The following is a 12536-nucleotide window of genomic DNA, read 5'->3' on the forward strand; positions in this document are numbered from 1 at the left end:
ATTCAAAGTCCAGGCGGGAGGGCTGTGAGTGTGCAGAGCTAGCAGCTGGAGTGTGTTGTGGTAGCTGCTTTCCTGTGCTAAGCTGATTTACTTGTTTAAGGTCTGACCTCATCATCCTGTCAGTATGGGTTCCCACCTACACTGTTAGCTGCAGCTTTCTGCTTCAGCTGGAAAGCTAGAAGTATTCACAGTGTACCACAGGCAGCGGGGGTTGGGGGGAAGCAAGAAAGATTGCTCTCGGCACTTGTGCTTTTGTTAGTTCTACAGAAGAGGCAGAGAAACAAGAGATAACAAAGGCTCCATTTCCTTTCTGTGAGAGAAGGCTTTTGTCTCCTTCTGCAACTATGTCAGTGTCTGGCAAGAAAGAGTTTGATGTGAAACAGATCCTAAGGCTACGCTGGAGGTGGTTTAGTCATCCTTCTCAAGGTTCGCCCAACACTGGAAACTGCCTTCAGCAGGAAGGATATGAGCATAGAGGGACCCCGGTTCAGGGCAGGTTGAAGAACCACTCTCGGGACAGAAGCGGACTGAAGAAAAGCAACAGTCCTGTCCACCACAACATACTGGTACCAGTGCCAGGACCGTCCCCTGCCCATCAAATAGCCCTTCAGAATTGGCACCCACTAAACCTGATAGAACATCTTCGAGCAAATGAAGATACTCCTAAAGCAGTTCCAGAGGAGAATTTGTTCAAAGAAGCTTGTGAGAAACACTCACAAGATTTGGAGATGATGGCTGATGACAATACAGAGGATTCTACAGCAAGGTAGGAGTTTTCGATCGCGTAACTGAGAGCCATATCTAGGTTAACTTATCCTCTAAAAAATTCTCATTTAGTGTTTAAATAGAAGTGCTAAAATAATCTCAGAATTTGTATGCAGCCAGTCAGGGTCTCCAAGAAACCCCCTCCTCTAAGTCTATAAAGGAAAACAGTAATAATACATAGGTTTTGATAATTAATGGGAAATATGTTTTAGGATTGTGAATTTACTTCTCCTAGTCCATTCTGATTCCATTAAGAATTCTGTTCCAGTTCTTAAAGATGTTTATTACAACTACTAATTTTCTGTAAATATCCTCTGTCGCTTGGATGTTCAAATAGCTGTGATTCTTTGTGCAAGTATGATGAATCACATAGAACTCTTTCTTACTTTGTGAGTTAGGCCAACTCTGACAAAATAAAAGCTCTGACTGCTCAGCACATCCTTATCTGTTCCTTAGTACATAGTTGCTGTATTGACACTTGATAAGTATGTTATCTCTATGTGAGAATATGGAACAGCTTTTTTTTTTGGCATTTGAGATTTATTTCAAGTTGTATTAGTTTCATAGTTAGTTTGCAGTCATGAAAATATTTTGCATAAAGCAGGTAATGTTGCTTACAGCAGTGACATCTTAAAGTAGGAAATAGGACATGTCAGCTATTTCTGGACATTAAAATGGAATAAGAGGTGATAATAAAGTATAGTTTCAGTATAGTTCAAAAATATTTGACCTTATCTTTATTTTTGTGTCCACCAGTATTGTTTGAGTGGAAGAAAATTATGTTCCCTCCTCTAATATTGTCCAGTCTAACTTAACCTAGTAGATCTCTACTTTTGTTTTCTTTTTCATTATCAAGTTTTATTTCCCTAACATGTTGTAGACACAAATTGATGATCTTGGCAGTGTAATTAAAGCTTAAAAGAGCTATAGAAAAAGAAGTATTTTTATATGTTTTAAATTATATATATAACAGTTCAACATAAAGCTATGCTAATTTATTTGGAAATCTGGATATTTGCTATACTGTGTCTCTACATAAGCATAGAAGAGAAAGACTGGCAAATTTGCTTCTAGATATAAGTTTTTCCAATATATCTCCCTGGCAGTTCCTTGCTTTCAGAAATTCAAAACATAATATCAATAGAAAAAGCAACATAACATTGTGGCAAAAGACAAATCAACTGTGAAAATGATGCCCTTATAGGAACTCGATCTTGTTGAAATGTAAACATGCAAAAGACTTTGTGAAATGACTTTGAGTATAATATTAGATTGTTTGTGATACAGAGGTCTTAAGAAATAAAGTATGTATGTATGAATTTTCCTAAATATTTTCGTGATTACCCCAGAAAATGCTATATAATTGTTGGCATTGCAGGTTGTATTTAGTACAACTAATTGAATTTTCAAAGTAATATATAATCCATACTTTTAGATTCAGCAGGTTTTCAAATTATCTCTCCTCATCATGAATAACAATTTTAAAAACTGCTGAATTTGGCTGTTAATATTAAACTCATTGACTCTGTTGTAGAAAAATTTAAATTATCTGCTGTGACCTCCTGACAAAATTATTTGAGGATCCCTGAATTGATTTTCCAGCATGAGAATATATTTACAATAAATTAGTTGCTAAAAGAAAACGCCAGATAAAACGTCAAATATAACGTGTCACCAAGTAATATTTTTAAAAAATATGTTTCTCTTTTTATTTTATTCCTCATAGTTTTCATATTCTAAGGAAATGTTCTGTTAAATATCCTATGGTTAGAGTGGAAAGTTAATGTTTTCTTAAATAAATACAGGAAGTGGTTTTATAGATGTGCCAAGGATATTTTAAGTGGAAGAGAAGGGGTAAATTGAGGACCTTATTAATTGAAATATGATGGCTTATTAATCTATCATTACCCATTCTGAATTGCTATGTCTCGATTAACGAGAGTTTGAGAAACAGCTGTCTTATGTCCTGCTTCTCTAATGCCTCTCTTCTTCAGCAAGATTGGGGAGCAGGAGGAAAGGATCCTGAGAAGTTGGCAGCAGTCTGCCATCCCCTCAATAGAACTCTTGTGCTTAAAAAAAAAACAGACAAACAAAACGGCAGTCAGTGTGGAGAATTATCACACTAGTACAAGATCGTCTCTAACACTCAAGGCAAAGTAAGGGTCTTTAAGCCACCCTGCTTTCTACAAATGTTGCAGGGAATGAATAGAGAATGGACTAAATTACTAGCAAATACATTTCTATATAGTTGAATTATAAATATGTACTTCATTTAGGAACAGCTCAGTATCGTGATCCCACACTGTAAGTATGCACCTACCAGCACGCCCGTCATCAGAGACCTGGGCTCAATTATCTTTTTCTTTTTGTCCTAGTTATCTACTAACTCTGCATCTGTGCTTCTCCGTAACTACCTTGCTCAGTGTCCTTTCCTTATCTCATCCCTAGCAGTCCCAAAATCAGAACAAATATTTTAACAGTGCATTATGATCATGCTTCTTATAGATAGAACATTTAGTTATGAAATTATATATATAAATATAATATTTTGTAACTGCTCAGAAAGAAATGATTGCATTAGTCCCCAGGTGTATGTCAAAGTGTTAAACTGCATTTGTTAAGACAAATGCAGTTATCTCCTCACTGTGCTTGAGAACATTGAGTAAAATGCTGATTACCTGTGTATGGACCCAGAACAACACGCCCCTGTACAAAGTTGGAGGTTCACAGGGCTGTTCAGTTTTCCTTAAAACTTTGCAGGAATGGGGATCATATCCTCATTCTACCTGCTGGGGCTTTAGTCTTTTGCATAACCTACCAACTGTACAATATGTAATTTTGTATATCTCTGCCAGTGTTGCATTATTAGACAAGACTCCAAATTCCCTCTCCACTTGAGTGCTTTCCAATTTTCAAGTGAGGTTTGTCTAAAATAAAAAGAGCAGCTGTCACTGTATACTGTGGTATCCCGAAGAAGGGGAGATTGGATGAATCAAGACTTAGAATTCATTAATAATTCATTCCACAAACATTGAGCACCCATTGTGTGTCAGGCATACTTCTAGGTGCCGAGGATAAAACAGGATCAAAACAGAGAACCTGTTCTCATGGAGTATACATTTTAATGGGGAGAGAGAGACAATAAAAATAAACCAAAAATATAATACTTAAATGGTTATAAGTAGTATGAAGAAAAAGTAATTAGAGGGAAGACAGCGAAGAAGGGATACTCCTTCAGATAGGGAAGGCCTTTCTGATGAGGTAACATTTGAGCAGAGATCTAAATGAAGTGAAGGGGGAAGCCATGAGAATGTCTGACTCATGAGTTCGAAGCAAGTGAGAGGTTACTGCTGCTGTGCCTTAACAGAGCCCTTAACCGCCATCCATCTTTTTCTATTCAAATCAATGTCACATGTCCCCACACAGTCCATTGATTAATGTCCAAAACATCCTTAACTGGTGAACTCAAAAATATGCCCTAACCTGTTGTTCATCACGGTCATGCACCACATAACGACATTTCAGTCAACGACAGAACGCATATATGACAGTGGTCCCATAAGATTGGTACCATATAGCCTAGGTGTGTAGTAGGCTATACCATCTAGGTTTGTGTAAGCACTCTATGATGTTCACACAACAACAAAATCGCCTAACGATGCATGTCTCAGAACATGTCCCTCTTGTTAAGTGACGCGTTACTATATAGTGATTTTAAGATTACACGCATTCTCATGGCCACAGAGGTGACTTTCCAGCCATCCTGTAACCACAGTGCCATTTTCTCCTCTGAGGATCTGGCTATTCAGTCAGCAGACCATGTCTCATATATAGAGGCCTGTGCCCTTTGTGAAAACAGACACATGATGGTGTATTTTCTTTCTTAATAAAACTATTCAGATAGGGCCAAATATATTGTGCATCTTCATCCTCAGCACAAATCCATCTGTGATATGGAATATGCTTGGGAAATATTTATGCATAAGGGAAATCCTAAATCTTAAACGGTGAAACTTATTATAATAGTCTTTCTCATAAAGTGGGAAGTAAGCTATGTGTATGTTCATACACACACAGAGAAAGCTTCCCAGGAAGATAGAATAGCAATTTCAAAAGCCCTGAGATGTGAGTGTGCTTGATATGTTCAAACATAAGGAGGCCAGTGCAGCTGGAGTAGAGTCCTCAATGGGGAGAGTAGCAGGAGATGATTTTGGAAAGGTAGCAATAATAATACAGCATTAAAATTAATAAGCACCCTTTGTAGACACTTACTATATGCCAGGCACTAAATACTTTACATATATTTTCTCATTCTCCCAAGGAAAATCTTTGAATGTGAAGATGGTGTTCACATTTACAAATGATATTTCTCTGGGTATTATTTTGTTGGCTATCTGTTGTTGTTTTATCTTCTTACAAGGCAAAAATAATGTGGGTTTCTAAAGTTAAGAACTAGGCCTGCTTTACTTAATTTTACACTGCGTTTTTCTGTAGAAACTGTTACTTCAAAGGAAGGCATAAGGAACAAACTACAATTTTATTGTTGTTTATAGAAAGTTTAAGGTTAAATCCCTTTGCCTATGGTTAAAATATACCATAGAAAATTACATAAGTTATTCAATTGCTTTACTAATTTAGAGCATTTTAACAAATAATTTAAATTTAATGGAACGATTATTAACCTTTTTAGAGATGGAACGTCTATTGGTTGATTTTAAACCCTTGCTACTCACAGCTTCATTCCTTAGAGTGAGGTACCATGGTCTTCATGTCTCACTTCTAGCAGTGTGGTATTGGATATATATTTAAGTTAACATTAATTAAAATATATTTAATATTTGAAAAATTTGGGACTTCTTTCCATCTAGGAATCTGGCGATACCTTAGGGCCATGTTTCTTTAAATATTATGATTAAGCACCTATAGTTGTTATTTCTGATATTTGAAAGGCAAGTATCATTTCATGTCTACATTTGGAAATAGAAATAAAGGACTCAAAATGTATGGTACTATTGAATATGTGACTTCAAGAGCAACATATTAATTATATTGACCTATTACCCATTGCCTAAATGTTCAGTCACTTAGTACTTTAAAGTTTATTTCTTAAACTTGCATGTCTTATTTCTGACTTTTGTAAGGTACCTGCCCCTTAATGCTAATCTTGTTGATGTCTTTCCTATGACTTTATAAGTGAAGATAATGGCAATGTTATACACGCACACACGCACGTTCACATATGCATATATATGTATATGTGTCTATGTGTGTGTATGTATATATGTATACCAGTGTGAAATTCTTATATTTGAAGGAGATAAAAAACTGAAATCAAGGTGGAGGAGTGAGGAATACTGAATTCTTAATAAAGAAACTTAAGTCAAAATATAATATTTTGTAAGATGAACCTGGAACATCTTTTAGTCTGATAACGTAAGGAAGTCCTCAAAAAAAGAATGATGGGGGTAAGTCAAGGGGACACAGGAACCAACTGAAAAAGCTTCCAATGGCCAAAGCTGGAACAATTTTAGCAGCAAAATAAAATAGTATTGGATTATAAACCAAAGTAAAAAAATAAACATAAGTCCGTATTGATATAAATAAATGATTGAATATATAAATAAATGAAAGAGAAAAAACAAATCTCTCGTGCAGAATAATTCCAAATAATTTATGTACGTACTCTGCCCTCAAAGAGGTGGAGCGAGTTCTGTGCCTTAAGTGTGGCCTGCACATAGTAACCTCTTTCCAAAGAGTAACTACAGTATGGAAGCATGGGGCTGGGGGAGAGTACATTTAGAGTGACAAATACTACCTCAGCCAGGTAATCAAGATTAACATCAAAAGTGCTCAGTCGTGTTGACAGTATGTACACTTGGTAGGATGTGATGCAAATGGCACTTCCTCTGCAAAACCCATCACCCCCTAATCTAATCATGAGAACAACATCAGACAAATCCAAATAAGGGGACATTTAAAAAAATGCCTAGTCTGTAATCCTCAAACTGTCAATGTCATCAAAAATAAGGAAAGTCTGGGGCCGGCCTGGTGGCGTAGTGGTTAAGTTTGCACGTTCTGCTTTGGTGGCCCGGGGTTCACAGGTTTGGATCCCAGGCATGGACCTACACACTGCTTGTCAAGCCATGCTGTGGCAGGCGTCCCACATAAAATAGAGGAAGATGGGCACAGATGTTAGCTCAGGGCCAATCTTCCTCAGCAAAAAGAGGAGGATTTGCAACAGATGTTAGCTCAAGGCTAATCTTCCTCACCAAAAAAAAAAAAAAATAAGGAAAGTCTGAGAAACTGTCACAACTAGGAGAAGCCTAAGAAGACATGACAAGTAAATCTGATGTGGAACAGAAAAAGGACTTTAGGTAAAAACTGAGGAAATCTGAATAAAGAATTGACTTTAGTTAATAATAATGTATCAATATTGGTTAATTAATTGTAATACATGTGCCATACTAATATAAGATATTAATAAATAGGAGAAACTAGGTGTGGGGTTTATGGGGACTGTCTATACCATCATTATACTATCACAGTTTTTCTGTAAAAAAGTACAATATTTTAGCAAGGACTGTCCTAGTAAATAGACTTCATATATCAACACTAGAAGACCACTCAGTTTTTGAGTGCTTGTGGTTTGTTTGTTTTGTTTATTTTTGTTGTTTGGCAACTGATTAAAGGGATACTAAATCAAAATCAGTGGGTTATTACCTCCTCCATGCAAAAATCTTATACATTGGCAACAAGATAATATCCTAAAGGCAATCCTAGGGAAGTCAGCATCTAAAAAGTACATGCAATTTTAAGTCCTATCCTGGTGATACTGATTGTGGCTATCATTTGGTGTGGACCAGCTTTTAAGTGCATAGCAACTAATAGGGTCATAGTTGAATATAACAGAAAATCATTTTTATTTAATCATTGAGGACACCATGGAAACTAATGAAGTGGCATATATTTATTGGTGCTTCCAAACGAAAACTTGGCCTGCCACTTTTTTTTTCTATTTCTTGACGTTGCTGTCTATGGTTTACCTCTTAGGAGATAAACAGTGGCACATGTAAAACAAGCTTCCTTATACAAAAGTCTCTATCCTTCCATGCTAAAATAAAAAATTTAGCCATTGAGGGGCCAGCCTAGTGGCGTAGCGGTTAAGTGCGCCTGCTTCGCTTGAGTGGCCCAGGGTTTGCAGGGTCGAATCCCAGGCGCGCACCGATGCACCACTTGTCAAGCCATGCTGTGGCGACATCCCATATAAAGTAGAGGAAGATGGTCATGGATGTTAGCCCAGGGCCAATCTTCTTTGGCAAAAAGAGGAGGATTGGCATCAGATGTTAGCTCAAGGCTAATCTTCCTCGCACACACACACACACAAAATATATATATAGCCATTGAGTATATTTTATTCATGGTGATTCTGTTCTATTCAGATTATAATTTCACTAACGAGAATGGAAAATGTGTAGCCCTAACGGTTGAGAAATAAGATTTTGTAAATAGACTTAAAAAGAACTACCTAAGCAAAGGTAACTAAAAGTGAGAAAATTGAAATCAAATAGTTGTTAGTTATCTGACGTTTTAGGATGGTATAGGTATTACTGAAATCTTACACAAAAAAGCATTATGTAAGGTTTTATTCTGAAAACACTGTAAAATCTGTATTTCTCAAATCAGTATATAGACATAATATGTGTCACTAGCATTTGCACTGAAGAGAGCAATATCAATGATCATTTTTAATGAAACTATCAGAAGTGAATCCTTTGTTACTCCTGGTTAACCTTTCTTAGCCTGTTACTATTAGTCAAAATGCCTTATCCCTTGCATGCTTTAAAATGCTGCTGTACAGAATGGCGACCTCTTGGCATCCTCACACCCTGTCTATTGCTATTGCTTTTTCCATAGCCATATTAAACACCTTGCAACTTTTTTTCAGCAGGTCTTTAACATAAGTGATTGGTTCTTGATCATTCCACTGCTGTCTCACTCAATAGAAGCTATCTGTTAAATCTTTTGTCCACCTTTTTCCTGTAAAACTACACTCCTGTCAGCACAGTGGCATTTAGGTGTTCTTTTCTGGCTAATGTTGATTATAGTAGCTATAACAACACTAATAAACAACTGCATGTGTAACACACTGTCACATAAAACTATAAGCAACGCAACTATTTAATTTAGTCTGAGGCCTGTTGTACCATTCAACAAGCCAGTTGCTTAACTAAGACATTGGTATTTGTTTATTGTTTCCTCCATTCAACAAGTATTTATTGAACCCCTACTGTATGCATTATGTTTTCTTAGGCACTCTAGAATGAAAAGATAAATAACATGTGCCGATTCCCACTAGAGGCTTACAATATTGTTGGGGAGATAAAGTGCATTCACGTGAAAGGATTCATGGCCATAAAAAAGGAGTATATTGCAAGAACAGTTTGAGTTGCTTGGTCATTGAGCCCTATTGGCATTCAAAGACAAGAAATAATTCATCTGACTGGAGCAACCTTAGAATACTTCATGGAGGTGCCGGCCCCGTGGCCTAGCGGTTAAGTGTGTGCACTCCTCTGCTGGCGGCCTGGGTTCGGATCCCGGGCGCGCACCAATGCACCGCTTGTCAGGCCATGCTGTGGCGGCATCCCACATAAAGTGGAGGAAGATGGGCACAGATGTTAGCTCAGGGCCCGTCTTCCTCAGCAGAAAAAAAAAGAGGAGTATTGGCATGGATGTTAGCTCAGGGCTGATCTTCCTCACAAAAAAAAATAAAATACTTCATGGAGGAGATATGATTTGAGATGAATCTTAAGGAATAGATAGCATTTTGATACAGATGTGAGGAAGAATGAATTCTAGGTAGGAGGAAAAACACAGAGTGCCTTCAAGAAGGCACTGAAACATGTAACTTTAAGGTGTGCTCAAACAGCCGATTTCAATTTGGTTGAAGTAAATGATATACACTGGAGAATGGTACAAAATTAACCAAGAAAGGAAAGTCAGGCATAGATTATGGAGGATCTTAAAAGACAGGATAAGGACTGTCTGGACTTTTTCTTAGAGGTCAGGGCTTATTAACCCCTAAGACTTTGCTGAAATATTTTGTGTCTGTGAATAATTTTAGGGAGAAGTTCCACTTGCTTTCCTGAGATTCTCAAACAATACCATTTCACAGGAAGAACAAAGTAATGAATGGTAGCAAAGAAAGCATGTTAATAGACACAATACTTTAAAGAAAAAAATTTGGTGAGAAAATTAGAAAATACAGGACTCGACATGTAGAATATCCATTTTGGGATGTTTAGATCTAAAAAAGTATGATAGTTTTTATCAAGGTTTGGCTGAATGGAATTCTAGGATACTAGACAGTTCACTAATAAATTTGAATAAGTGACTTAATTTTAGCTTTTGTTTTATTTTTTATTGTGGTAAGAACACTTAACACGAGATCTACTCTCTCAACAAAATTTTTTTTTATTGATGTTTTAATGGTTTCTAACATTGTGAAATTTTGGGTTGTACATTTTTGTTTGTCCATCACCATATATATGACTCCCTTCACCCCTTGTGTCCACCCCCCACCCCCACTGCCCCTGGTAACCACAGTCCAGTTTTCTCTGTCCATGTGTTGGTTTATATTCCACATATGAGTGAGATCATACAGTGTTTGTCTTTCTCTTTCTGGCTTATTTCACTTAACATAATACGCTCCAGTCCCATCCATGTTGTTGCAAATGGGACGAATTTGTCTTTTTTTACGGCTGAGTAGTATTCCATTGTATATATATATACCACATTTTCTTAATCCAATCGTCAGTCGAGGGACGCTTAGGTTGCTTCCACTTCTTGGCTATGGTGAATAATGCTGCAATGAACATAGGGGTGCATAAGCCTCTTTGGATTGTTGATTTCAGGTTCGTTGGATAGATTCCCAGTAGTGGGATGGCTGGATCATAGGGCATCTCTATTTTTAATTCTTTGAGGAATCTCCATACCGTTTTCCATAGAGGCTGCACCAATTTCTCAACAAAATTTTAATTGCACAATTGAGTAGTGTTAACTATAGGCACAATGTTGTATTGCGGATCTCTAAAACTTATTCCTCTTGTATTACTGAAACTTTATACCTGTTGAATAGTAACTCCTTATTTCCCACTCTCTCCAGCCCCTGGAAACCACCATTCTACTCTCTGTTTTTATGAATTTGATTATTTTATGTACCTCATATAAGTGAAATCATGCAGTGTTTATCCTTCTATGACTGGCTTATTTCACTTAGCATGATGTCCTTCAGAATCATCCATGTTGTTGCATATGGCATGATTTCTATCTTATTAAGGCTGAATAATATTCCATTGTATGTACATACCTCATTGTCTTTATGCATTCATCCATTGATGGACACTTAGGTTGTTTCCAAGTCTTGGCTATTGTAAATAATGCTGCAATGAACCTGGGAGTGCAGATATCTCTTCAAGATACTGATTTAAATTTTTTTGTGGATGTATACCCAGAAATAAGATTGCTGGGTCATATATAGTAGTTCTATTTTTAATTTTTTGGGAAAGTTCCAAACTGATTTCCATAGCAGCCACACCATTTTACATTCCCACCAACGTTGTACAAGGGTTCCAATTTCTCCACATCATTGCCAACAGTTGTTATCTTTTGTGTTTTTTTTTTTTTATAATAGCCATTCTAACAAGTGTGAGGTGATATCTCATTGTGGTTTTGATTTATATTTCCCTGATAATTAGTGATGTTGAGCACCTTTTCATATCCCTGTTGGCCGTTTGTATGTCTTCTTTGGAGAAATGTCTATTCAAGTCCTTTGCCCATTTTTTAATCAGGTTTTTTGTTTCTTTGCTATTGAGTTGTGTGAGTTCTTTATATAGCTTGGATATTAACCACTTACCAGATAGATGGTTTACAAATATTTTCATCCATTCCATAGGTTGCCTTTTCATTCTTGATTGTTTCCTCTGCTGTGCAAAACCTTTTTAGTTTAATGTATTCCCATGGTCTATTTTTGCTTTTGTTGCTTGTGCTTTTGGTGTTATACCCAAGAAATCATTGCGAAGACCAATATCATGAAGCTTTTCTCCTATGATTTCTGCTAGGAGTTTTATAGTTTCAGGTCTTACATTTAAATCTTTAATCCATTGTGAGTTCATTTTTGTGTATGGTGTAAGATAAGGTTCCATTTCATTCTTTTTCATGTAGATATCCAGTTTTTCCAACACCGTTTGTTGAAGAGGCTGTCCTTTCCCCATTGTATATTCTTGACACCCCTGTCAAAGATCAGTTAACCATATATGCTTGCTTTTTTTCTGTGCTCTCAATTCTGTTCTATTGGTCTATATGTCTGTTTATGCCAGTACCATACTGTTTTAATTACTGTAGCTTTGTAGTATATTTTGAAATCAGGAAGTGTGATGCCTCCAGCTTTGTTCTTCTTTCTCAAGATTGCTTTGGCTATTTGGGGTCTTTTGTAGTCCCATACAAATTTTAGGATTGTTTTTTCTATTTCTGTGAAAAAATGCCATTGGGATTTTCATAGAGATTGCACTGACTCTCTAGATAGCTTTGGGTATTATGGGCGTTTTAACAATATTATTTTTTCCAATCCATGAACATGGGATGTCTTTCCATTTATTTGTGTCTTCTTTAATTTCTGTCATCAGTGTTTTGTAATTTTCACTGTACAAGTCTTTTACCCTCTTAGTTAAGTCTACTCCTAAGTGTTTAATTCTTTTTTGATGCTTTTGTAAATG

General features: G+C 36.6%; 1 protein-coding gene across 2 annotated transcripts in view; it reads left to right on the forward strand.

Moving 5' to 3' along the window:
* Positions 1-229: 229 nt before the first annotated feature.
* The window catches only part of KLHL4 (kelch like family member 4), a 124086-nt gene continuing 111779 nt past the window's right edge, over positions 230-12536 (forward strand). The window contains exon 1 of one of the 2 annotated variants that reach the window (XM_058536295.1): positions 230-766. In XM_058536295.1, the coding sequence (XP_058392278.1) occupies positions 345-766 (422 nt within the window). In that variant the 5' untranslated portion in view covers positions 230-344. The remainder of the gene's footprint in view (positions 767-12536) is intronic. The other variant, XM_058536294.1, reaches the window with a different exon arrangement.

This window comes from Diceros bicornis, chromosome X, assembly GCF_020826845.1.
Source record: "Diceros bicornis minor isolate mBicDic1 chromosome X, mDicBic1.mat.cur, whole genome shotgun sequence".
NCBI lineage: Eukaryota > Metazoa > Chordata > Mammalia > Perissodactyla > Rhinocerotidae > Diceros > Diceros bicornis.